General features: G+C 47.7%; 10 protein-coding genes across 11 annotated transcripts; 4 read left to right on the forward strand and 6 right to left on the reverse strand.

Annotated features, from left to right (window-relative positions):
- Positions 1-2127: 2127 nt before the first annotated feature.
- On the forward strand, positions 2128-3652 carry ONS95_005843 (uncharacterized protein). Its single transcript, XM_058499276.1, has 2 exons — positions 2128-2658; positions 2717-3652. Exons 1-2 carry the CDS (start codon positions 2205-2207, stop codon positions 3595-3597), a joined length of 1335 nt encoding a protein of 444 aa, XP_058350320.1. The 5' UTR covers positions 2128-2204; the 3' UTR covers positions 3598-3652.
- A 1573-nt stretch (positions 3653-5225) lies between these two features.
- Positions 5226-5889, reverse strand: ONS95_005844 (uncharacterized protein; the record flags this gene model as incomplete). Its single annotated transcript, XM_058499277.1, has 2 exons — positions 5226-5581; positions 5652-5889. The coding sequence occupies 2 exons, from the start codon at positions 5887-5889 to the stop codon at positions 5226-5228; spliced, it is 594 nt and encodes a 197-aa protein (XP_058350321.1).
- A 2668-nt stretch (positions 5890-8557) lies between these two features.
- On the forward strand, positions 8558-10974 carry ONS95_005845 (uncharacterized protein). Its single transcript, XM_058499278.1, has one exon. It carries the CDS (start codon positions 9257-9259, stop codon positions 10778-10780), a length of 1524 nt encoding a protein of 507 aa, XP_058350322.1. The 5' UTR covers positions 8558-9256; the 3' UTR covers positions 10781-10974.
- Positions 10975-12836: 1862 nt separating this feature from the next.
- On the reverse strand, positions 12837-14445 carry ARP2_2 (Arp2/3 complex subunit, actin nucleation center). 2 transcript variants are annotated; one of them, XM_058499279.1, is made up of 4 exons: positions 14328-14445; positions 14227-14273; positions 13797-14169; positions 12837-13749 (listed from the first exon to the last, which is right to left on the reverse strand). In XM_058499279.1, exons 1-4 carry the CDS (start codon positions 14347-14349, stop codon positions 13019-13021), a joined length of 1173 nt encoding a protein of 390 aa, XP_058350323.1. In that variant the 5' UTR covers positions 14350-14445; the 3' UTR covers positions 12837-13018. The 2 variants fall into 2 exon arrangements, with proteins under 2 accessions (XP_058350323.1, XP_058350324.1); XM_058499280.1 differs by having other exon boundaries at positions 12937-14169.
- Positions 14446-14570: 125 nt separating this feature from the next.
- On the forward strand, positions 14571-15570 carry ONS95_005847 (uncharacterized protein). Its single transcript, XM_058499281.1, has one exon. The coding sequence runs from the start codon at positions 14760-14762 to the stop codon at positions 15546-15548; it is 789 nt and encodes a 262-aa protein (XP_058350325.1). The 5' UTR covers positions 14571-14759; the 3' UTR covers positions 15549-15570.
- A 1001-nt stretch (positions 15571-16571) lies between these two features.
- Positions 16572-17079, reverse strand: ONS95_005848 (uncharacterized protein; the record flags this gene model as incomplete). The annotated part of the gene is made up of 3 exons (XM_058499282.1): positions 16572-16676; positions 16843-16967; positions 17025-17079. 3 exons carry the CDS (start codon positions 17077-17079, stop codon positions 16572-16574), a joined length of 285 nt encoding a protein of 94 aa, XP_058350326.1.
- Positions 17080-18078: 999 nt separating this feature from the next.
- On the forward strand, positions 18079-19306 carry ONS95_005849 (uncharacterized protein; the record flags this gene model as incomplete). Its single annotated transcript, XM_058499283.1, has 2 exons — positions 18079-18448; positions 18738-19306. The coding sequence occupies 2 exons, from the start codon at positions 18079-18081 to the stop codon at positions 19304-19306; spliced, it is 939 nt and encodes a 312-aa protein (XP_058350327.1).
- A 149-nt stretch (positions 19307-19455) lies between these two features.
- On the reverse strand, positions 19456-20403 carry ONS95_005850 (uncharacterized protein; the record flags this gene model as incomplete). Its single annotated transcript, XM_058499284.1, has 1 exon — positions 19456-20403. The coding sequence occupies one exon, from the start codon at positions 20401-20403 to the stop codon at positions 19456-19458; it is 948 nt and encodes a 315-aa protein (XP_058350328.1).
- A 1207-nt stretch (positions 20404-21610) lies between these two features.
- On the reverse strand, positions 21611-22511 carry ONS95_005851 (uncharacterized protein; the record flags this gene model as incomplete). The annotated part of the gene is made up of 2 exons (XM_058499285.1): positions 21611-22299; positions 22349-22511. The coding sequence occupies 2 exons, from the start codon at positions 22509-22511 to the stop codon at positions 21611-21613; spliced, it is 852 nt and encodes a 283-aa protein (XP_058350329.1).
- Positions 22512-23788: 1277 nt separating this feature from the next.
- Positions 23789-25128, reverse strand: ONS95_005852 (uncharacterized protein). The gene has a single exon (XM_058499286.1). The coding sequence runs from the start codon at positions 24790-24792 to the stop codon at positions 23881-23883; it is 912 nt and encodes a 303-aa protein (XP_058350330.1). The 5' UTR covers positions 24793-25128; the 3' UTR covers positions 23789-23880.
- Between the last annotated feature and the right edge of the window lie 466 nt (positions 25129-25594).

Below are 25594 nucleotides of genomic sequence, written 5' to 3' on the forward strand. Positions count from 1 at the left end.
CAATGAAACTTCAGGGATGACAACTCTACATAGCTGCTTCGTCCCGAGCTTCATCTTCCACAACTTGGATTTGAGGACCATCGGATTGGAGTGAGATGGTAGAGTTTCAGCATATCAGCAGATGGCTAGAAGTATAGCCGGAATGGAGTAACGACATCAAATTGGATTTTCTGGGACAATGATTTGGCCGAGAATCCTACGGGTTAGCAAAATAGGTTAGGTCACAGCTTCGTGTGCAGGAACGAATTTGTCATTGGGAACTTCGACGCCGGAGCATGACTATTTTGAGCTGACTCCTCAAACGAGATATGTCCAGATAGCCTAGCATTGTATGAAGCGGCGCAAAGCGGAGTATCGAGGGGTAAACAAATAATTCGCTTATTACAAAGCGGACGGATCCACCTTATTTTACAGGGCGAATCGATGCTCAGGACGTAAAACTATATGTTTACATGAACAGACTGGGTAATGAGTGAAATATATCCCCAGTGCGTACAGTGCGTCAGGGGACATGGATTGTTGAAGTGGTGTAGTGGGTTGCGATTCAAATTTTGAGGTAAGACCTGTCCAGTCCAGCTCATTGTCTTGTCAAAATGTCGTCATTTCTGGAAGAAACTGCCTGAAGATCAAGGATCGTATTTACCATACAAAGATTATCAATTACGTAACATTACGAAGTGTCTGAACATGCTACGCAGTCGTAGTTGCGTTCAGTATCAACATCTGTCCAAGCATAAGACTGACAGGCTGACAACTTAGGTGGTAGGGATCAACCTCACCATAGAATCTATTCCGCTTTCCAATTATTCATATTCACAAGTGAAAGAATTTCAGTATTTTATCAACACAGAACGTTGCTCCTTAAAAATTCGGAAATCCCATCCAGAGCTTTCCCCTTCAAAGTTGCTTTCGATTGCACGAGATTAAAACCAAGGCCTCTCAACAGTACTTCTCCAAGAATATTGCTGAAGAATAGACACGGAATCAGGATATGGCTCTGGAAGTTTGGTGGTAGTGGCGGCTCGTCAATTTCGTTCTGGTCATTGCAATGTTAGCGATGACATTGTTTGTATTCTTCAGTCCATTGGAAATTCAACAACGGATCGAAGCAGTGTGCAAAAAGTGAATTGTTTCATTAAGGTACTCTAAAGTTCTCTTGCTCTTAGTTTTGTTAAGCTGCCCTTGTTTCTAACAAATCAAACAAAATGTAACCAAGGCCCTATTCGCGAGATAGGAACTCGCATAACGTTCACCTGTGATAGGTACACTAACTGTCACTTCACCCTGAACTCACATTGGTGTGTTTGAGCCTCGAATCAAGTAAGTACGCTCATTTCATGATCTAGTTTTCATTGCTTGAGGCATCAACAACAACAACCTGCTTACAATTCCCACGTCATTACACTAGCGAACTCGGAACCAATGGAAGTAACGTCTCAGGAGAATAGCTGTGATGCGGAGAACTAATGTCCCACTTAGGTCAACTGCTGATACCGAAAGCTTGACTTTGTTGAGCTGTTGTTGGTTCTTTCGAAACAATATATGACTGGAATGGGTATCGTCAGTAATGGTGATTTTGTCTTTCGGAGATCTTCGGCCTCTTTGACTTTCGTGTTTCCCATGCCGCCAAGTTCATTCATTTCTGTTGAAAGCTTCATCGGAAAGGATTATATAGCCGACCATAACGTTAATCACCCTTCGAAATATACTTCAAGATATTTCCATAGGAGTGCATTCATAACTCCGAAGCCATGTTGTTGAGCTTAAGTTATGTCCGAAATATCACCTTCTTAAGCGAGACCGTCATCACGTTGTGTCCAATCACGACCTCCGTCCTCACTCCATGCTTTACAACGATTGGTCAATTGATTTACATCTAGAAAGTGACGTTGATGAGTGGGTATTATGGATCAGGGGGTGGACAACCGTGAGCTTCATATGCAGGGTGTATATCCGGGGATCTCTCGCTCGGTGGCGAAAAGTCTGCAACGGCGGCAGAACTTAGTACCGTGTACCTGGTAAGGACGATCGAAATTGTGGAACTGATTAGAAACACTGTTATAAGAGTTAGAAGTATGTTTCATGACGTTCGGATAGTTAGTGGAGTAGGCTTTATTCGGGTCGTATATTTCCATTCGATTTCTCCTGTCATTCCAGCGTTCATCATTGCATTTACGAAAATACAAATTCTTACAATTATCACCATGGCACCACAAAGATACTCCTCAGATAGCAACGATGCTTCCCCATTGGGAGAACCCCTCAAATTCCAATTCTCCGGTCGAGTCGCCAAAAATCGTTTCTTGAAAGCCGCAATGACAGAGCGTCTCTCATCTTGGGATCCCAAAGATTTCAAAGCTCGGGGTATACCCTCCAAGAACCTCATCAACGTCTACAAGCGATGGGGTGAAGGCGGCTTCGGGAACATCTTGACAGGAAATGTCATGATCGAGTATGATCAGCTGGAAGCTATGGGCAACCCAATCATACCTCGTGAAGCAGAGTTCTCTGGGCCACGATTTGAAGCTTTCCAGGAGCTAGCAACTGTGGCAAAAGCTCATGGCTCTTTGATTGTTGCTCAAGTCAGCCATCCAGGACGACAAGTCCAGAATAGAATCCAGAAGAACCCTATCTCGGCGTCCGATGTTCAGCTCGAAGGTTAGTTACTCCTTATCTTGTCCTCGAGTTAGTCGATTTAATCATTAACACTCTCTAGGTAACGTGATGGGCATGGAATTCGCCAAGCCACACCAGGCCTCTCAAGAAGAAATCAATAACGTCATTGATGGCTTCGCTCATGCAGCCGAATTTCTCGAAAAGGCTAGCTATGATGGAATCGAGCTACATGGCGCGCACGGATATTTGCTGGCGCAGTTCCTATCACAATCTACCAACCAGCGAACCGACAAGTATGGCGGCTCTCTCGACAACAGATTACGCCTCATCCTTGAGACCACTGACGCCATTCGTAAGCGAGTCTCCAAGTCATTTATTGTGGGCATCAAGATCAATTCGGTTGAGTTCCAGGACAAGGGCTTCTCGCCTGACGAAGCGAAGGAGTTATGCCAAGCTTTGGAGAAGGCTGAGTTTGATTTCATCGAGCTCTCTGGCGGAACATACGAGAGTTTGGCGTTTGAGCATAAAAGGGAAAGCACAGTCAAGCGAGAATCATTCTTTATTGAGTTTGCAGAGGAAATCGTCAAGCCGCTCACGAAAACAAAGACCTACGTGACAGGTGGTTTGAAAACCGTTGGTGCGATGGTGAAAGCTCTTGATACTGTTGACGGCGTTGGAATTGCGCGACCAGCGTGCCAGGAGCCTCACCTTCCTAAAGATATGTTGGAGGGTAGGGTCACAGGAGCTATTAAGATGAAGCTCGATGATAATAATTTTGGGCTGACGAACGTTGCGGCTAGGACGCAGATTAGACAGGTTGGGAAGGATCAAGAGCCAATTGACTTAAGTGTGCAGGAGAATGTTAATGGCTTTATGAGGGACATGGAGGCGTGGGGAAAGAAGATGGGGAGTGACAAGGAGATGAATGAGTATGGGTATGTTGATCTCAGTGGGCCTGCGAAGCCGTATGTCTCAACTTAAAAAGTGTGAAAAGAACTGTGGTATAGATCAATTTTTCATCAGAGATAGAGATAAAGATTTACCTCAGTCGTCAGTTGGAGGGCAACACTGCAATTGTTCGCTGCTATTGCGTTGTGACATCTAGAGCGGGTATCCCATCGATACCTACCGCGCTTATGTTCAGTAAGTCTGGAATCAACACTTCCTCACACCACCACATTCTTTTCGGATACATCTTACCCGGTGACAAGTCCACACAATCATGGTCGACTATCTGTAACTATTGTCTTGTCTAGTTTCCAAAGTAGCCATTTCGTGGAGATATTTGTACGTGACGTCGACATCATCCATCCCGAATTAACCGAGGCGTACAAATGTACCCACAATTTCGATGCTCTAAAGTCAGGAAGTATGACGACACAAATGGTGAGTAGCATCTGGACTTTTGGTGGCTGCGGCTGGAATAATACCCCAAGAAGATTCATCAACACGTGTGAGGTTGTAGACATTGAACCTGTTTCATCAGCTCCTGTATGGCTCATGATTCATGAAGGAGCTGAAGTCTGGGATCTTGGCGCAGCAAAAGAAATGAAAGGAGGATTAGAAAGTCACATGACCAATTGCACAGCATTGTGCGATTTCAAGTTCATAATTCATATCCGATCTGAGTAGCATTAATTTCGACCTTATACGATAAAGTCAGATCGTGCAGGAACGCCTTGTCCGTTGGATGTCAGCAAGTTCTTGTGAGGAAGTAACATGTGACTTAGGCAGTTGACAATTGAGGAGACCTGACCCATGCATGAAAATAACCATAAATCACCCGAAATTGCTAGCCCGATGGTTGGGGAAGTTGTCTTGATTTTCTGCTGTGAATTGCAGCTCATTAATGAGAAGGAATCCTTCTAGGATTCAGCCAATTTTATTCGTTAAGATAACCCCTTACCCGTGTCGGCGCAGCATCCGCAGTCTCAGATGCGACAACGACGTGCCGGCTGTCTAAAACTCAAATTTTGACAGACGGCATGAACTGCACAAGTGACAGCGACGATCATGTAGCTGTCAAATGAAATCCCCAGTTTTCAAACTTTGGGAACACAGGTTAATTGCATGTGCGCTGCGAATTGACAGGCTCGACGTTTCACTCTCAGGTTGGACCCTTTGAGTTATTTGAAAGTTTCTGTGATTGACTGAAAGGAAATACTTTGCTGGTGTTCAGGTTGCTTAAAAAAAAAGTGCGACCCGGGCGTGGTCAAAAGGAGTGTGATTAGAATTAAGCAATACATGACAGAAGAAAATTGACGTTGAGTCTATTAGATATGCCCTCCGGATCTGGGTATATAACAGGTCGCTAAGAGAGTGAAAGCTCCCTCCCACATGGCCAGATCTGATCCATCCGTCGTCTTCCATATCTACATTTTCCCCACCTCCGTCGACTGCATCCCTTCCACCCCCTCGGATCCCAATCTCTCCACCACACCTCTTCCTCCATTAGCGACCAAAAGTAAAACTCCAAGAACTTGATGAATCGTCGTAAAAAGTTCGTGCCGATTTCCAATACCGTCTACGCCGAAAAGGCCTCCAACCCGTAACCGAAGAAGAAAGTTGAGAAACGCCCGTCTACTTCATCCACTCATAGACCTTTTACTTTACAGAGCAAAAGCGGCAAGAACGACAGCAGCGGCAGCGAATACTCCTCCATTGACCCTCGAGGCTGCGCCGGTTGCTTGAATGGGACCACTGGTCGTTGCGGATGGAGCTGACGATACGGTTGCTGCTGGTGGATTTGAAGCTGGTGGATAGGTAGCTGGTGGATTTGAAGCTGGTGCGGACGCCGCCGGTGTACTGGCTGGTGGTGGGTTTGCGGGATAGCTAACAGATGGTACGCTGGTAGCTGATGACTTGCTGGTGCTTGGGAAGTAGGAGGCGTACGATCCACCGTTGGTCGCCGAAGTCTGAACTGAAGAAGCTGCCTTACATATTTGGCCGGTCAAGGAGTTGGTTTCTAGGACAAGTCAGTCAACCTGTATTTCCAAGTACCTGAGCCAGCGACAGCGAGAAAAATGTAAACATACTCAGGGCATCGTCTTGAGAGCAAGCAGAGAGAACACATGGGGTAGCAGTCTTGGTGATATCCGCCTTCTTTGCACCGCATTGACATGCGTAGTCTGAGATTCCACATCCATTTGTTGTTGACGCGCTCGCCAGACAACTGATTGCACACGAAGGCAGCTGCGCAACCAGGCTGGAGGCACTCTGCGAGGCGACCAGTGTCGACGAGACGGCGAAGACGAAAGCGTACGAGAGTCGCATGTTGTCGATTTTTCGAAAACGAGTGACCTTGTTCTTGTCGACGCTGAACTTGATACTCGAACTCGAAGACGCTCGTGAGTATGCAAGAAGGAAAGCTGAAAGGCGTTCGAGATCAAGAGCAAGACGGGGGAGGGAATGGCACCTCTTTGATGGGAGAGATAGCACTTGGCTCGATCAGGTTGGTCGTGTGCTTGTGGCTTGACTAATTTTTCTGATGGCTTATTACCCTACACAACGGGTAAGGTGCTTGACCAAATCACCGTTCGCCTCTCCCGCTCGACCAGGTGCCAGCTTGTTTGGGTGGATTCCGAGTCTAGCCAGGGTCTAAGAGCTTCAATTACCACCAAATCTCAACTTCGTCAAGGTCTGTCATCATCATCACAAGCAAGCAATCTTCCAGACTCTTCCTAGATAGGGCGATTCGGCTAATACTGTAGGATTCAACAACCTTGGTAATGATGCTGGAGGATGGGTGGGGGAAGACAAGTGCAACGATGCAATAATCCGATGGTTTGCTGTGAGAAACACCAGCTGTGATTCGCTTACTCCAGCCACTATGCCTGCCTGTTCCCGCAGAGCAACACAAACATCACAAATTTTTAGAAACTTGGCCTGGGCATCATTGGTGGGCGCCACTCAACGTCAACAGCAACCCACCATGATCTCGACCGAGAAGAGGAGTAATGGCGGCGACCGAGGTCGCGCGCAGCAAGACATGTGTACTACAGGGGAGCTAGAAGCTAGTATATACTATTCGAGGACAAGACTCCCAAAACAGGCATGGGAGTCAGCATTGACCGAGGTGATAAGATTTCTAGGTCGGGTTTAGGTTTCTATTTAGGTGCAAGATCAGCCAAACACATCAAGCCGGTACCTGCGTGCTTAGCCGACATCCAATTATCGCCCTCCTATTCGCCAGCCGAAAATTAAGCGACATTTGGCCTCCTCGCTGACATGTTCTTAGCCCACTCCTCGTCCTTGCTGTCATCCGATAATAATCGTGGTGAGGGTGTGAAGAGATGCGGAGTAGAAGATGCGGAGAAGAGAATCACAAGTGAGCCGAGGACCAATATTCCAAGTGCGACGTCATTGAGGCAAAGGATTTGGGTGATGGGGGGGGGAGGAAGTGGTAGATTCCGAGGAATACAACGACCACATTGCTCACAGAAGCAAAATCGGAGGGCATGATGTGAAGTCAGTCAGAGGTGCCAAGAACCAGCTCGTTTGTCTAGGGCAGTTAGTAATTTCCCACCAGAAGCCCAGGTCGCCACAGCCATAAGCCGCCTCAACACGTTCCCAAATCTGCCATGCTCTGCCACCCATGCTACTACTGTAGTATCGTCAGGTTGCACTGGCTACGAGTAAGTCCAAAAAGAGATGAGTCCCCGTGCGATCGATTGTGGAAATGAACAGCCATAGCCGCTGTGGTTGCTCTTTGTTTTCTTAAAATATCGTCAGCCTCCAGGTGCAGAAGGATTTGGATTCCCTCAAATCTCCGAAGCTCGTCGTCTGTCTTCCAGACTGTTTCTTCCTCGGGGGCTCATTTTAATCAAGGGGGCACATCTCATGCTTTGTTCACGAAGTTTTCTCCTCCTTCGAATGCTCAACTTCACATCAGGATCCGTCTTTCACTTCATGAGCTCACCATTGTTCAACGGGCTCAGACCGTGATGGCTTATCTTCAGCGGGATATCTGTCGCTGGGCTGCATATCTAGCCAATCTTCCAGATCAAAATTTCCAGGAAACTTCTGCGGTGGAATCCACAAAGTGGTGAACAGTTACGGAACACGGCATCTACGGTGTCTGTCCCCTTTTGCCAGTCAACATACAAATTTTCGGAGCTGTAGAATTACATATTTGTTTTCTATCGATATTGTAGCATCTCGTCTGCTTCTTTACTTTGCTTTTATCTGTGAACACCTCCATCACTGCCCATCCAGAAGGTCGTGGACCCCTTATCACAACATGAGGCGTCATTCAACGAAGCTGTGTTGTTGCTTAGGGGGCAATAGAGTTTCCACCATCCTTTTTAGTCGCTGAGCGCCCAACGGAAATTCCGTCTTGTCCTTCATCACAAAATTGAAATACTACGACTCTAAAATGATTAGGGTAGTTGTCCGTCGTCCAATCTAAGCCGTTGCAGGGATAGCTTAGAAGGCGGGGGTGGGGCGCAAGACGATCACTAACGTCTTTCAGGGGCACTGCCCGTCCGCACAGGCGGTAGATCGAAAGCTTCCTTTCTTCAGGAAGAAATCGGCAGCATCCCGCTTCTTGGAAAAATCAGGGCAATTACGCATGGAAGTACAAAAACAGTGCAGTGCTCCGAGGGCATGGAGGGGAAGCCTGCTGCCTCGCATGGCCGCTGCAGCCCTCATGTCGATTATTGGAGAGTCTCCAATTATAGCGCTGCTAACATCATCCAGCATGTATCAGTCGTGATGTTGGAAAGCTGAAGCGCTCAAATATTTTCCAGCTCTCACAGGCAGCCTTCAGATAAGCCAAGGATTCGTGGCGGAAGTATCGGGCTTTAAACATCCCATTCGCACAGGGCCACGCAAGATTTTGAGTTTGATTTCAGGAACAACACCCAGTGCGGCAGGGAAGCAGGCTCAGCAAAACAGCGCACTCGTGCCGTGCCCATGCTTGAGCCATGCTCGGAGGCACACCCAGGACCGGATCCAGAGTTTAGGTTTGTCTGGTGTCCCCTGTCGGCAATGGCGCAGACATTCGTCCAATGAGTCGGCTCGCTTGTTGTTCTCTTTCTTACCCCTTTTCGCTTAGAGCAACCGAGAAAACACGGCTGGTGTTTTTGGTTGACCATCCGGCTAAGCCTCTGCCCCTTGCGGGTGCAGATATGATATCCCCCGCTATCCACATGCTGCAGAATGCTACGCAACCTCGGAGGTGTGCTACTGAATGTTGACTGTCCCACTCCAACACCCGGGCCTGCCTCAATCAATCATAGCATGTGAAGATGGAGAGCTGAGATGGGTCCTCGACTCGACGGCGTTGAAGATTATCGTGGTCGAGAGCTGATAACAGATGACTAGCCGACTAGGAAGTGCATTGCATGAGTTTGATTCACTTGCTGGCCGTGCTGGCCCACCAAGGCCTGTGTTGATCCATCCAGAAGCCTTTGATCAGCTGCAAACTATTGATCAATGCGATCTAGACTAGATTTATTGAAGATAACCAACCCTTACCGAAAGGGTAGTTAATGGCTTCTGGCCCACCAAAGAAATTCCCCTATTTGTAGTCTTGGCAGACCCCTCGTCAACATTTTTCTGGGGTTTGGTATTGTCGGTCTTCGACCTTAATTGAGACTGTTTCGCGGTTTTGTTCTCGTCGTCGACGTCGTCATCTACAATGTCGAACTACAACCCCGACTCGCCGACCAACTGGCACAAGGTCAACATGGCGCACGAGAACGACAACGTCTTGGAGAAGGGGTACTGGCAGAGCACGAAAGCAGAATCGAAGGTCCCTCTGCACACTCGAGCTCTGTACAAGGTTCTGGATTTCGTCCGGCCGATGATCCTGACGAAAGCTCCAGCAAACAAGAAACCGCTTTCCCGGACTGGTTATTTGGATGGGTTGAGAGGATTTGCAGCATTTCTGGTGTATTGGCAGCATCACAACTCCTGGGTACGGGAGACCAGCGGCGACGATGAGATTTTCGAGAATGCATTTGGATACACAGGCAAACATTACCTAGCGACATTCCCTTTCCTTCGAGTCTTCTGGACAGGAGGCCATTTCGCCGTCCCAGTCTTCTTTGTCATTTCCGGTTATGTTTTGTCTGCAAAGCCCCTGACTCTAATGCAGTCAGGGGAAACGATAAAATTGTTTGAGAATCTGTCGTCCGCACTTTTCAGACGATGGATGCGTCTTTGGATTCCGGTAGCTATAACGACATACATTTACATGACGATGGCACATTATCCAGGGTTTTACACCGACGATTATTTCCACAAGGCGACATACCGGGAGGAAATATGGGAATGGTACTCCAACATCAAGAATTTCAGCTTCATGTTCGACACCAGCGGGAATCCATTCTTTCCATACAACGGACATATCTGGACGATCCCTCAGGAGTTCAAAGGCTCAATAGCAGTCTACGTCGCACTCGTTTCATTTTCTCGATTCCCTAGAAATTCACGACTGTTTGCGGAATGTGTTCTCATCTGGTATTTCATCTGGGTCACCGACGGCTGTTTCTTTGCCATGTTCATAGCCGGCATGTTACTCTGCGACCTGGATCTGCTGGCAATCAATAACGACCTCCCGCGCTTCATCAAGCGTCTAGAGCCATACAAGCAGATTATCTTCTACCACCTCCTCGTCATCGGTTTGTACCTCAGCGGTGTCCCAGCCCGCAACATGGATATGAACAATGTATGGAAGGCAAGAGGATGGTACTACCTTGCGTATCTCAAGCCACAGGCTACATTCGACTATAAATGGTTTTATCTATTCTGGGCGGCGACTTTCACCACCGCATCGATTCCTCGGATTGGATGGCTGAGGAGGTTTTTTGAGGGGAGATTCTGTCAGTATTTGGGCAAGATCTCATTCGGTCTCTACCTGGTCCATGGACCTGTTATTTTCATCCTTGCGGACAGACTTTACAGCGCAGTTGGATTCGTACGGATTCGACACTTGAAGAACATGCCGCAGTGGCCGAACGCATTCCCGTTGAGTATGGCAGGACCACTTGGTTTGGAGTTTGCGTTCTTGGCACCACATATCATTTTACTCCCTGTTACATTTTGGTTGGCGGAGATCACGACGAGGTTTATTGATGATCCAGCGGTTAAGTTTGCGCAGAATTTGTACAGGAGATTGGCGACTGGACCACCGTCATCGGGGCCTACGCTGAAGATGTAAGATCTAGACTGGAAATGAATGGAATTTGGGCATGGGAAAGCTGGCGTCTTTGATTTTGGGTAGAGGGACCAGGTAATAGATTATGACTGGATGTATATCTCGAAACATAAATATCAGTGTCACATATCACTAGATACATGAGGCTCACGATCCTTGGCTGCTTCTAACCTTCGACTAACAAAGCGACAACACACCGCTACTCGAGTCAAAATCTAGAACTTGGACTCATTGCGGCCTAATGCATGTTGTAGATAGATCCACATCTATGAGCCGCTTTAATTGCCGCTCGGGACAGAAGCGAGCTGAAGCTCGATGAGGCTGAGCTGAGAAGGTTATGCTATCTCGAACTACACTCAAAGTGGAGAGCTGAAGCTTAATTCTTCCCAAAGCTGTCGAGGCTCGAACCTTCCCGTCCCTCAGCTCAGCGTCAAGCCAGCACAGAGGTTATCTAGAACCAATCCTAAGGCGCGTTTGTATCCCGTGCACGGCCAAGATTATCCAAGATTCCCTTTTCGCTCTGTGTGTTGTTCCGGCTTCTTGCATTTTAAGACATGCCTCGACCTTCGGAGTCAGCGCTGGGTAGCAATAATGCTGCAGAGCGAGGGCCTGGAGAGGGCCTCGAAAGGGCATGACAATCCTTCGAAGTCTAAATTGGCAGAGAGTAAAAAGGAGCACCTGCATCAAAATGGAGAGAATACGTAGCAACCTGGTCCTAAGAAACTATGATCAACAAAGATGCGCTAAGAGCAGAAGCAATAATGCCCAGCACAACTTCGACTTATCTAGCAGCACGCCATCTGGGCTCAATTAATCGCTTTTTTGAAGATGCAGCAGCTAGCAAGGTCTCGAATACCAGTAGGAACTGCAGATCCCTGATAAAATTTATAAAACATCATTCTAGACCCGTCCTCTAAAGAACCTTTTTCTAGGCTCGTCCGTGGGGGTTTTGTCATGCCTGCAATCTGTAAGCGAGCCCCTAGACATGCTTGAGCTTCCATGAAGATATTCCCCAACCCAATCCAGTTTCGTTCTCCAAGACAGCATCTTAATTATCTTTCGCTGCACCAGGAGCACATACCAAAGATTTCGAATCGTTTCTAGGCTCCACACTCCATCAGCTTACCAGCTTCCCACTTCTCACTTGCTGAAGCGGAATATTCACGGAAAAATCCGATCGGAACTATATCACTCAATCGGCTTCATCAGTGAAAAGGAAAGAGAGAAATTATATTCCAAGCTAAACACAGAATAAGTCATGAAGTTTCGGCACACGCAACACAAGGAGAAGGACATAAATTTTCTCTGCATCAAAAGGTAAGAGAAGTGCGAACCTTGCAAGGATAGAAATCTCCACCCCAGGCTCAAAATCATGTAAATTACGAGGAAAAGACACGCAAGGTGGGAATCACAACAGAAGTAGTTAAGAATCCAAACCAACCCAGACCAGGTGGTTACTGAACTTTTCCCTCCTGGTAGATCTGGATTTTGAACTCCGGTATATCAAACTGGACAAGAACATGACAAGCGCAGCACAGATCCCCAATTTTACCACTCGATAATACCGGAAAATGATTCCCAGCACACCAACCATCCTCATCCTCAACGACTTACACCTCTCTCAGTCCAAGTCCAATTTCACTTACTGCTTTTCCAGCCATCTGACCTGATATCATTCTCTTACCAGCAAGCTCGCTCATTCATTGAAGCCCCATCCCCACCTCCATCCCAGCATTTTCTCCCTAAATCGGGAACTCACTTATCATCTCACATAGAGAATGATAAATAAGAAAGTAAATACGCAAACACAGCTTCGCCTCTGCATCTACCAGGTTGCTGCTGCGGCTGCTGCTGCTGCGCTCAAGGAAATAGTCTGAGGCTTTTGATATTTGCTATACCCTCCCACAGGCATATACTCAGAGACATTCAAGGACGTAGAGTAACTCGCTGGAGCTGGAAGCATCTCAGCCAGACATGGCAACAGCGGTATGGGCATTTCCGCCGCAGTCAGCTTTCAAAAATTGTACAGAAGGAAGAGAAGGAGAAGTAAATGAGATTGGTATTTCGGAGGACTTCCTCTACTTCTCTCATTGCTTGCCACAGCTTCAAACACGCAGATACAAGTCAAAATCATCTGTATCAAGAAAAAAAGTTCGTGGTCGGCGCAAAAACAATCATCAGCTTCATTTTCGTCATTCCCTTCCCAGCTTCCAAAAAAAACTCATGCAACTATGCACCAACCTATCTAGGACCAAGCTTTTCCAGTACTCTACTTCCCTGCTCCTCCCACTCCTGTTTACTGATCCACATATTCTCCTTATCCGCCATGATATTCGCCAGCACCGCACCCCCCAAGAAAACCATATGTCTCCTCCTCGGCGGATCCTCGATGCGGACCTTGAACTTGCTCAGCCTCTCTGGGTTTCCGCCGAGGACTTTGGTGAGCCAGAGCTGTTTCAATTCCTTCTCTAATCGCGACGGGAGACCGGGGTACATGCTGCTTCCGCCGGAGAGGACGATGGCTTTGAAGAGAGAGGAGCGGACGTCGACGTCGGCGGCTTGGATGGTGTTGAAGAGGAATTCGGCGATACCGGGCTGTTCGACGTCGACGAGGTGGGGTTGGAAGAGGCATTCTGGGGCTTCGAAGCGTTCGCTGCCAACACGGATTACGCGGCCGTCAGGGAGGGTATAGCTCTCTACCAGAACTGTGGTATCCTCGCTCAATCTCTGGTCGAGTTCTAGATCGTAGGAAACGTAGCATAGCTTCTCTTTGATTTGGCGGACAGTCTCGAAATCAGCTGTTCGGTTGAGGGCGTATCCGCGGCGGAGGAGGAGGGCAATCAGGTTGCGGGTGACGTCTCGACCTGCTACGTCTAATCTACGGGTAAGGTGGTTGAGGACGACTGATTCGTAGACGGGGACAATATGGGTAACTCCATCTCCGGAATCAACAACTACTCCTGAGCTAAGACCTATTCCAATCAGCATCATTCCTACACATTCATATCTGACGACCTACCCTGCGCGTATAGAGCCAGCACAGCTTGAATAGCCACGTAAACACCTCCAAACTGGTATCTCTCAAACATAACCTCGCACATCTGCTCCCTGTTGCGCAAGGGATTCATTGGTGGTTCCGTAAGCAGGATCTTGCGCCCAGTAGTGTCGACCTTCATCTTCTCGTAGAAAGTGTAGTCCCATAGATGCTGCATATCGTCCCACTTCTTCACAATACCGTTCTCCATGGGATATGATACCTGGAGCATAGTTCTAGCTGCTGCCGCCTCGTCTCCGCACATGATGTCCTTGATGACGAGGCCATCATTGCCCTTCTCTTCGGACCGTAGGATGGGTCGACCGACAATCGAGGGGTATTGGAATTCGGGGAAGTTCTGGAGAGGAGACAATCAGCTTGGGATATAGCTGGAGAGGGAGAGGCGCATGTATACCTGTGCGGCGTATCCAACTTTGAGGAATCCGGTTCCTCCGTCCAGGACTGTGGAATGGAGTCAATAGATGCTTCTGATGTGGTTGTGGAGAGGTATCATACCTATTGGAGGTTCCGCCGCCATTTTTCAGACTGTTCGATGGTAGTATGTGGGAGAAGTGAGGATGTGAAGTCGTGGAGATGCAATTAGAGTTGGCTACCTAGGTAAGGTATGGGGGGGGTTGGTGGGGGAGTTGACGAAGCGTAGCTTCGATGAGCGGTGGTCGAATGGGGCGCCGTAGTTCAAGCGAGGCGCAACTTCCCCGCCGACGAGGCTGCAGTTTGAGCCTCGTTATTGCCGCTTTCGGACAATTTTCACGAGTCGCATTTGCCACTTTCATGCGAAAGATTTTTTTGATACATTTGGTGTTACAAGTTATCTTCTTTCTACACCATTCAACCTCTCAACCTTTGACCTAATTCTTCAAAGCTGATCTAAATTTGGTCATTTACATACTCATTATCATCTCATCTGATACAAGATCAACCGCAACCATGGCACCCAAGTCCAAGAAACTCCTAGTCATCAACCCCAACACCTCAAAGGCTATGACAGCCTCGGTCGAGCAATTGATTAAAAAGCTCAATACCGAGTTCCCAACCACCACCAAAATAACAACATACACCGCACCCGAGGGTCCCGCCAGCATAGATAACAGCGACGATTGCATGGCCTCTGCACGCATCGTATATGAGGACCTACGTCCTAAACTAGAAGATTACGATGCTCATCTCGTAGCATGCTACAGCGTCCATCCATTAGTAGCCGGACTGCAAGATGAAGTTCCCACTGGGATTCATGTGACCGGTATCTTCGAAGCCAGCATCACAACTGCCTTATCATTACTACCAATGGTGTACGCCGATCCCAAACTAGAGCGTCTAGAAACCCGCCAGAAGTTCGGAATTGTGAGTACGGGCAGTTACTGGGAGGAAGAGCTGTCAGATGGAGTGAGGCGGTTTTTGGATTTACAGAGTGTGGATGCAACTGGACGGTTTAAGGGCGTGGAGAGCACGGGGTTGTCGGCGGGTGAGCTGCATTCTGCTGATCCGGCGTTGGTGAAGAGGAAGATGAAGGAGGCGACGAAGAGGTTGGTGAGAGATCGGGATATTAAGGTTATTTGTTTGGGGTGTGCAGGGATGGTGGGGATGGATGATGATGTTTATGAGGCGTTGGTGGAGGAGTTAGGGGAGTTTGAGGCGAAGGATATTCATATTTTGGATGGAGTTAAGGCAGGTATTGCGTTGCTGGAGGGGTTGATGAGGACTTTACCGAGGAAGTAAGCAAAGTATTGAAATGTCATGCTTGTCACATTCTTCAGCTTTTCCCAAAAGATGACGTGAGATTGGAGTTGTCTCGAGGGAACAAGAAGAGATCATGACTGTTGCATAGATGGGTCCAAGGAACTCTCCTACTGCCGATTGGTACTCCCTCTCATCTCCCTCCACATTTTATACCCGAGCCTGGAGTCGCTGTCTATTGAACTCATCTCATATTACGAATACCCCTACACAGTAACATACAGTACCTAAGCCTGCTACTATACGCCTCCATCTCAAAACAAGCCTTAACCATAACCTCAAGACCTACGATTCATTCTATCAACAATGGCTTCATATCTGCCCCTGAAATTGTCACTGTCTATGTGAAAGACAAAACCACATCTGGGATGTTGGATAGCTCGCCGAGGTTATCTGAGACTGGTAAATGTACCCTAAGGTGGTGTGAATTTGTAGTGTAGCCAAGAGTAAACAAACCCGATGCCAGAGTTTGCGAGACATGCAAGAGCTCCTCTGGCAAGATGCTGTCTTGTTTTGCTCTCTCGGAGTCGAGTCTGTGGTGATAGATATTAGCATGCGTGTAGAAGGGGGTTGTAGGGATGTATATCGCGTTCGCCATTCTTTGAGTATCAGGCCTGGCGTGTGATGATCAAGACTTAGGGTCATCGAAGTATGTAGATCAGGATTTGAGTACGTTAAATATGTTCCCAGTGGTTCGAGAGACAGCAGTTCCTCTACCCAGATGTCTCTTGCCTTCACCTGTCCACTGCGGTATTCCAACACGACAGCTCTCCACATCATTATCAAGGTACCTTCCACCACTCGTCATATGTTAGCATACAGCATGCCGAAAGATCCGCATGCTCCGACGCTATGCACACATCATCCGCAGCCACCCAAATCCTTGTTAGACTATTGCCATTGTATTCGATACCATCCGCAGCGATATATGTACAGCACCGTTTCGAAATCCTTTCTCCCATCGATCCCAAGGACTCCCAGTCCAATCAATCCCATGCCATCCACTCAATTGCTCCTCTCACCACCCTTCGCAGCCCTCAACTCATCCATCTTCGCAACCCGCTTCTTGAACTCCTCGTACTGGCACTTCTCGTAACTGTGTCTCTCGGTCTGCAATGCGCCAATCGTCAGCCTTTCTATTCCAAATTATCTCCCATTCCCAATGTCCCCAGTCCCCAATCCTGAATCCCCTCCCCAAACATCCCGTCCCATCTCCCATCCCAAGCTCTAAACCAACGCCCACGTCCCCAACCCCAACACAGCAGAACGAACTCACCTCACACTTCCACGGCAGATAGTACTCCTCATACCGGCATCGATTCAGCGGTATCAGCAGATTCGCACAGCTATCACGGTACTGGATCGGCAGATTGGCATCGCGCATCTGCTCTCTCGTCGCAGCTATGTTCTCCGTTAGCAGGGCTAATTGAGCTCCAGGAAAGAAGGAAGGACACGTACGAGCTGGTGATGAGCTGAGCCCGACGGCGGATTTGACGGCTTCGGTGACGGTCATTGTGTTTGAGGTGTGGGCTTGTGGAGGGGAGGGAGGGGAACCCAGGGCTGCTTTGAGGTTGAGGTTTGGAGATGGGGACTAGCGTGGATTGGGATTAGTCAGCAACGAGGATTGAATTTCGGTGGTATCAAATTCTGGGTTTGAATGTTGCGAATTTTGGTGGTACATTGGAAATTAGTTTTGTAACGATATCCAGTACGTATCCTGGTATCTACCGATGTCTCAAGAAGCAGTGTTCTCAATATTCTAAGCTAGCGCAGCGATATTGTGAAAGTGGAAGACGACATGAAATACCATTCTTGTTTTCTATTTAGCCAAGTCGATTCGAATGCAGTTCCTCCTTACAATCCTGGCGCATAGCATGTGAGGCATTTCAGTTCTGAAAGTCGCGAAGTTGGGATGGGACATTGTGGATGCTTTTCGGATTTACATCCAAATGTTATCTGATGGATCCATGTGGGCCTCGAGAAGCAGTGTTTTCAATCTTGTAGCCCAGTGCTACGACATTAATTGGAAGAGCTCTCAGTAGTTTGAAGTATCCTTCCCTTGTTCTCTTCTCCGTTCAAGGTCGAGTTGGACGCACTTTCCTTGCTGCAATTTCTAGGTCATAGACTACCTGTACTCGGCTTTGAGAATGGCATTCGACGTCTGAATGTTGCGAAGTTCGTGTAAGACATTGGAGATACTTTTTTGAATTTCGTACTCTCCTTCGAACAGATAAATCTTCATGGCCTAAAATGCAATCCCCCAATGTCCTCACCCAATATTATGACATTGAAATGAATTTCATTACTGTTCCTGTTATACATCATACTTGCTACTTCAAATGCGGTTTTCCATACCTTTAGCGTCAAAATTGGGGCACTTCCGTATTAGGAAGGGCCATCTTAAGCCATACTATCCAAATCGGAATTGGACTGGTCAATCCCCAATAAATATCTTATAAGTTCTAAATTTATTTCCTCAACATTTGTATTATCCATACCAACAAAGCTCACCATGCTCCTCACAATCCACCGCAGCCCCTTCTGCGAGAAGGAAGAAATAACACTCCGCATCTCCACAATTATTACCGATATGCTTCTCCATCCCCATCCGTCCGTCGAAGTTGTCGTACAGGAAGTCAACCAATTATATCTCCAGTGGTCACAACAAAATTTGGAGGAGGAACTTGGACGAGATGAAAGCTCCTTCCTGTGGTGGCTTTGGACTGAATTCTGGTTCATCGTACCACAAATACCATATCACTCTCCTGCCCAAGAAATCTCAGTAAAGTTCGCCGCCGCTAAGCAAGATGTACACGATGATTTGGATCGCAAGTGGAGGGTATTGGACGATTTTGGAATGGCTGCATGGGAAGCCCAGAATGGTAAGCACACTGTACAGATAAATACATTAACTTCCACACCAAAAAGCCACACTTTGTCGGTACACGCTCTTCTGGAGCATAGTCCCAGGATCTGGCTGCTGAAGCGAGGACATCTTCAGTTTCAGTCTAGGGCTCCCAAGATTTCCAGTACTGGTTGATGAGGCTCGTTTGTCTGCTTGTCTTCCCCACAGCTCCACCAGGCACCAAAAGTACCAAGACGTATCTTTTTGGTGTGGAAGGGATAGAAGTAAACCAGAGTTGTGAGTACGCGGCTAACATACAGTACCAGATACCGAGCAAGGCACCCAAGAGGAAATTAACCTCTACTCCTTCAGCGCAAAACTAACGCGAGACTCAATCCGAGACTTCTCCACATGGACCATCTATTCTTTCCGAGACATCCTGGAAGACGAACCCTCACCCACCGCACCAGCATGGTGGCGCGCTCAGGCCACTCAGAAAGGCGCTCCCAGAATAGACGCACGCCTTCCCGTTGCAGCGCTGTGGATTGATATCATTGGCGAAAAACTGCTCAGGTCTGATCAGTATCGTGGTTCTGGTGCGAAAGGAGTCGGTACATGGAAGGGAAAGAAAGCCGGGTTTTGTCTGGAGAGATGGCGGCTGTGGAAGAGGAGGTTTGAGGAAATTTCGGTGGATAAGCATGTTAGTGAGAAGACGAGGGGGATTGCGAAGAGGACTTGGGAGAGGCTGGGGGTTATTGAGGGGGAGAATATGGATATTATTGAGAGGGCGGAGATCTTTGCTGAGTGGATGGTGGATTTTGATCCTTCTGCTTTTGGGAGTTGGGCATATGATCCTGAAGCTGGGCGACGACGTGGGAAGAAGCGGAAAAATTGAGAGCGGGCATGGGTAGAATTCATGCCAATCGTAGCGCGTGAAATCCCATGCTCGAACCTCACATGTGAATTACTAATCTCAAAGGTCGCATTCAAGACTCGGTCTTGTATAACCTCATGAGCAGTTCAATCATTACACATTACGTACCCTCACAACTCCTTCCAAGCAGGGTTGACCCTCAAAATAACCTCCCTTTCCTTATCATACCTCCCATCCACCAAAGCATTCAACCAAGTCGCCAGCCGATACGCCGCCTTGCTTACTTGAATCTCCACAATGGGGTACGCACCCGCAAAGTACCCACTAGTCTTCAGATCCGGCGCGCTGAAATCCTGACTATACACATAATCACAATTCCAGATATTGGAATCGACAGCCCAGTCCATAGCGCAGGCAACTGGAGTGGCTGGATCGGTGCAGGAAATCCATTTGGCAGTTGGCGTAAAGAAGTCGTCTTTCTTAATGCGTTTTGCCAGGGCGGAGAAGTAAGGCGCGATGGTCTGGTTGCTAAAGGATGTGACGTTGGCGCGGGAGTAGATGATGGCACCGTCCCAGATTGAGTGCAGAACCGAATTGTTCGTCTTGCCTCGAAACGAAACATTGAACGCATTGCCTCCAGCACCAAGATTTGAGGTATGAAGCGGCTGAGCAAGATCGCTGGTGAAGTGCGTAACGAATTTCAGAGCATAGGAACAGGTGAGGTTGTTCCCGTTCTTGATCTTGTTGTCCTTAGCGAGGCGGATGCAGCCCCTCAGGATCATGCTCTGGTTTGCGATGGCCGACACAATACAACCGCCTTTCGTGCAGTCACGGTTGTAATACGTGTTACAGACTGAAGGGGGAGTATCCAATGAATCTATCCAATGAAATTGATATGTGTACTCTCCGCCTGGCTCGCGGCGGTAGGCATCAGCCCATGCGGCGGCTCTGCCAATTGATCCTTCGTATTGGGGCTCGAGGATCTTCTTGATGATGCCTATTGTGTCGCGAGATAGGAATTCCTCAGCCAGAAATCCGATTTGATTGTGAACATCTGTGTTCCATGCTGCTGCGCCAGCTAACACCGAACAAGCGGCGAGGAGGTTGGACAAAAGCATGATGAACGGTATGCTCTGAAATTTTTACGGACAAGAGAATTGACCGATTTCACTAGATAGAAAAGTCAAGGGATCCTCCCACTGTTTCTTTTCAAAGACCAGCCGGCAAAAGCGAGCTACTTGTACACATCGTGATGCGGAAGAAGTAGATTGCCATCGCCAAGTTGGGATGATCTCCGAAGATCGCTCACCGTCACTCTTAGCAATTGACCAAGCAGAAGACAGGAAGACTTATGCAAGCTTTCAGCTACCAAAGATTTATCTTCGGGATGCGGCGACAGCAGGGCTTGATGTGAAAGGATGTGACAGCACCTGACTATCTGGGTCAAGCGTCTTCATATGCCAAGGAGCCAAGCAACTGGGGAAGGGAGATAGACGATTAGGAAGTTGGTCGTGTGCTTGCTTTGTCAGCTCGATTTTGTCGTTTGGACAACTTGAACTCTTCTTCTGAATTCGATTGCCATTTTTGACATCGTCGATCACCTGAGAGAAAGCATTGCTTGATTGTTTTGTTGGTCAAATCTTCCTGCGGACTGGAGCTAAATGTGCAACACAAGGAGTCGAGTACGACGGGTTGGGGAAGCTCAACATCGACAATCTCTATGAGCAGGCGGATACCCTATTCAAATTGGCTCTGGATGATTAGCAAATGTCTTGACAGACTCTTGGAACTTTGAAGCCTTACCATTGAAATCCTCAGTAAGTAAAGTTCAGGTCAACTTCATGCCCAGGGATGTGATGACCCTGTGGAATCAGCCGAGCCAATCAAAAATGCACGATCCAGACTGGACGACAGAAAGCATTTCTTCGGTATGATTGTTTGAACCGACAGTGACATACGGCGTCTTATAGATCCTTTGGAATTCACGCCTTGAATGCCAAAGGCATGTTGACATAGAACAATCTCCGTGTCTCACGTCCCTGTCGTATTCGTATTCGCTTTCCCTGTGGCCTCCAAATCATGAAAAGGCTTTATCCAAGCTACTGAGCACGCCGTTCGATGAAACCATCGTATCTGAAGATGCGTGGGATTGGGAGCCCTAATGCAGAGCAAACCATATTCACGACTCAATGAATCGAATTGAAACTATTTGGAAGTCTGCTATGATAATAGGGCTGAGAAGACGTTTGAACTAATCTCCATAATGGAAGGCTAATTCGTTAAATTATTGCTGTGGTTAAGTACTGTAAGTCTGCGATTATCTAACTACACTCGACTCTGTAAGTAGATGTCATCCTTGCTATCATTTGCCAGCTTGCCCATTCCAAAATGCGGAGGGAAGACATCCCCCGCATGAACAACGTGAAACATAACCTGAACAATAAACATAGGCGCTGTATCAAAAAGATACATGTAAACCTCATGGCTAGCCAAATATCCACCATCATGTCCCTGGCCAAACTCGATCGCCCTGAATATACATCTCAAGATGATCAATGCTGCTGCTGCGAATAGGAGGTTGAGCAGACCAGCCCAAGTATGTTTGCCGTATGTCGGGACGGTGTGCCGTAATGGCGAGGCTCGCATCCGTTGGAAGAATATCAGGGATACTACCAGGAAGAAGCCGAAGAATAACAGCTGGACGAATAGGCCGGCCAGCATGACGTTTTGGCCCATAGCTGCCATGGATTGTACCACCATCATGCCGCCGCCTCCTGACTGCATCAAGAAGGCAAGCACATCTCCTCCCACGAATATCTTGGTGACGCGAGTTGGTCGGATGATCGAGGCTTTTGGGTTGTCGACCAGCAGAACGATACGACCAAATATCATGTACAGTGTTGCGGCATACAGGGAAGGTGGGAGGATGATGAACATCGATTGGGCGATATATGGCATTAGAGAGTTTGGGCTCTTGGTGGAAAGGTATCTTGCAATGTAACCAAGTGTCATCACTAGATAGGTCAGTCGATGGAGTAAAGAATGGAAGATGGCAGTACTTACTGACTGATCCGACGACCAGAGGTGTGTAGAACCATGTCTTCTTTCGAATCATTTGGAAGATGTGATACCCTGCGCTTGCACCAAAGAGGATGGCCACTGGGATGCACATTGTGCTGTTTGGCTTGTATGGGTACAGCCCATTGGCGGCTCGATCTATTGCCATGATGGAAATTTCCTGGCTGGTTTCTGATTTCGAAAAGCTGAAGATCTTTCTTTGGTAAGAGTTTGTTATTTGATGCAAAATAATCGACGGTATGTCACGGAAGGACGTTGCGTATGCCAATGCAACAACGAGCCGCTAATAAATTGGAATGAATGTCTTGCTCGAAGAAGTTTCTGGCTGATTGACGGAGTTCTGCTTCTTGAAGAGTTGAGTTGATGATAAATGAGTGGATGACGAACGACCGAATGAAAAAAACGAATGGATGGACGACCGAGTGTTGTATCAAGCAATGTTGGTGTCCAGGCACACAGCTTATAAGTTATGGAAGAAATCAAAGCGGCCAGCCCTATCGTATGCGATTACCGTACCATCCAATACGATAAATACGGATAACACCACATCCTGGTAGCAGCGACTCAATCGTTACAGACAAGGCCTTCGAGCCCACTTCAATCTCCCGGAGAGTGAACAGCCACACTTCCAGACAGCGGTTCATCCCAACGGAAGATCGACGACTGACTCTCCTGTACTAGAAATCCAATCATCAAGTATCCACCATCTATTTGGGAATTTATCGGGGACTGAAGCGAATGGAAATGCATGATGTGGATACACTCTTAGAAAAGGGGTGATTCAAAATAGCTAAGCGAGGGAGATCATGAGGGGCGCCGAAATTGCTCCACTCTTGCCTAGGGGGATTTAGCTTCAGGGCAATACGACGTATCGAGTCGACTGCCTCTACGCAACACTAGACGGCAAAGGTCCGAGAAATCATCCGGATTCGCTTGATTGTAAACATGACTCTTTTTGTGTCTCTTCGTTCAAGGTATGCGTATAAGGCCTTGCGGCTCATACATTGCGATCCTTCGCGCCAGCGCAAAGCTGACTTGCAATTGATCGCGTTTCCGGGTATTGTGCTGTGTGGACTCTTGATTCGTATTCGAATACAGAGATCAGATATGCATCCATCTCCAGAAGAATATCCATTGAGGAACCAACAAAGTATGTAAATATCTTCCAGGACGGCGACCTCGATTTTCTTCCCCACTTCTCCAGACCGACCTGAAACCCTGGCGATGTCTTACCTCCCCAACCTGATAGATGGCATTCTTAAATCCATTTGTGATGCATGGTATTTTGGCGATGGTAACATTTTACCCTGCGCACGATAGACCTAACGCTGCAAAAGACTGTCCACATGCATGGAGCAGCTGCCCTGACTAGTTAGTATATCCAGGTTCCTCAATTTGCTGAGAAGAGTATGAGGTTATCTACGAGAAATCGATTTTGAAATAAGCCTAGGTGACTATTCTCCAGTTCTCCTGTTCTTACATGTTTACTCCAACCACATTACGCTTCATCTGTACCTTCACAACAGTGTTGCCCGAAAATGCGATGACCGCTCGTTTTGCAATGACGGAAATGCGAAACTTGGGCCATCATCTTCATCGTCGGAGGAGCTAGGATTGTCGAAACGACAAATGAAATTTCTCTTCACAGGAGTGCTACTCCCGTGGTTGTCGGCATCAGTCTTAGAATCAGATCCAGGCCCAGATGGTCCATCTTCCCCTTCCCCTGCTACAGCTGAGCCATCTTCACTGCTTTCACTCTCAGAAGTGCTCAAATCATTCCCTGGGTACCAGTACCGGCTAGCAGCTATACCTGACCGTTGGCTAGGAGGTTCTGGTTCCGGGTCTGCACCATCTGGATGGCACACTCCACAGCGAATACGAAGGTAGCTCCATCGTCGCTCTAGATTGGGTGTATCCCGTCCGTTGATCAAAAGTGCGACTCGAACAGAAGGAATCTTCCCATCTGATAATACAGTTTTCAGGTTTTCGAAGACTTGAGGTATCCATGCGGAAGCCAGATCTCTGCCACCTACAACATCGTAATCCTCATGCTCCGAAGATGCTTCCACAATCTCTACATTTCCTCCAAAGCCTGGATTCCGTCCATCGATGACAAAACTCAGGTCATGTAATTTGGGGAACATACGGATGACATTAGCCAGGTAACGAGTTGCTTCTTCATAACCATTTGGATCAGCTGGCTCGGGACCAGGAAACAGAGCCACTCGAGAATACCGAGATTTCTTCAGGACAGCCAAAGACATTGCCAGATTTCGAACCTTCAACCTCCAGTTCGTGAAGCGTACAGCTTGATAATATCCCAACAAGACATCCCGCAGCTGGTCTTGAGTATAACGACTAATAAAAATGGTATCTTTGGAGTAGTCAATATACATTGGATGTCTAGTAAGGTTGCTCTGGTTTGGCATATCACAGGGCTCGTAAGATGCGAGGGCGCAGGCGCGAGATTCGGCATTGATGTGGATGAGTGGGAAGACCGTTGGGGACGCTGTGGCAATCCAGGCCCATGCTCCGCGGCAGGCTTGGCGATACCGTTGTGGTAGACGGGGAGGGTCAAAGTGCTAGATGAGGGACAGTTCGATAACTCGTGGGTCTGGGAGAGCTATTTTCCAAATCTCTATTCTGAGCTCCTTAGGGAGAAGCGGGAAGAGGTGGAATGATTGGGGTGCCATGTTTGATATTGTGGGGTATTGCTTCAAAACACTTGATAGAGAAGAAGCCAAAAAAAAAAAGGCTTGCTGAAGGAGGAGCAGCGATCTATATAAATACAGATTGAAGAGTGAAAGGATGGCAATGGGAAGAGGTGACTCAGACGAGATGAAAACCAACAACAAGCGAGAGCAGTTGAAGCGAGGGGCCAAGATTCCATCATCAGCGCTGTTCGCTACAGCACAGGCTACAGCGCAGCTATCACATTACTTTAGAATAAAGTGAATTGTGGCACGCCACAAGCAAAGGCATTAAAACGCCAGAAACCCTTAGATGGAATGGATGGCATGATGAAAGTTAAAGCTAGACTAGATTCTGACATTTCAGTGTGAAACCGATGCATATCTACGTCGGAATCTCTGGAGTGGTTCCTCTGCAGCCTCCGTAAAATACCGTAATGAAAGTATGCTGGAACGCTGTAAACGTCTAAAACTACAGCAGCTAACAATTGAGAAGGAAATTTCGCGCCCCACAGCTAGATTGTACTACCAAAGCTCTTAT

Source organism: Cadophora gregata (assembly GCF_030347475.1).
Source record: "Cadophora gregata isolate MNR1 chromosome Unknown scaffold_17, whole genome shotgun sequence".
Classification (NCBI taxonomy): domain Eukaryota; kingdom Fungi; phylum Ascomycota; class Leotiomycetes; order Helotiales; family Ploettnerulaceae; genus Cadophora; species Cadophora gregata.

What these genes read in the sequence shown, in the direction of transcription:
- ONS95_005843 (XM_058499276.1), top strand. Translation starts at nt 2,205, where the DNA reads ATGGCACCACAAAGATACTCCTCAGATAGCAACGATGCTTCCCCATTG. An exon ending in GTCCGATGTTCAGCTCGAAG is followed by an intron (nt 2,659 to 2,716) that starts GTTAGTTACTCC and finishes AACACTCTCTAG; the next exon opens with GTAACGTGATGGGCATGGAA.
- ONS95_005845 (XM_058499278.1), top strand. Translation starts at nt 9,257, where the DNA reads ATGTCGAACTACAACCCCGACTCGCCGACCAACTGGCACAAGGTCAAC.
- ARP2_2 (XM_058499279.1), bottom strand. Translation starts at nt 14,349, where the DNA reads ATGGCGGCGGAACCTCCAATAG. An exon ending in GGCGGCGGAACCTCCAATAG is followed by an intron (nt 14,274 to 14,327) that starts GTATGATACCTC and finishes TCCATTCCACAG; the next exon opens with TCCTGGACGGAGGAACCGGA. An exon ending in AAGTTGGATACGCCGCACAG is followed by an intron (nt 14,170 to 14,226) that starts GTATACATGCGC and finishes TCTCCTCTCCAG; the next exon opens with AACTTCCCCGAATTCCAATA.
- ONS95_005847 (XM_058499281.1), top strand. Translation starts at nt 14,760, where the DNA reads ATGGCACCCAAGTCCAAGAAACTCCTAGTCATCAACCCCAACACCTCA.
- ONS95_005852 (XM_058499286.1), bottom strand. Translation starts at nt 24,792, where the DNA reads ATGCCAAACCAGAGCAACCTTACTAGACATCCAATGTATATTGACTAC.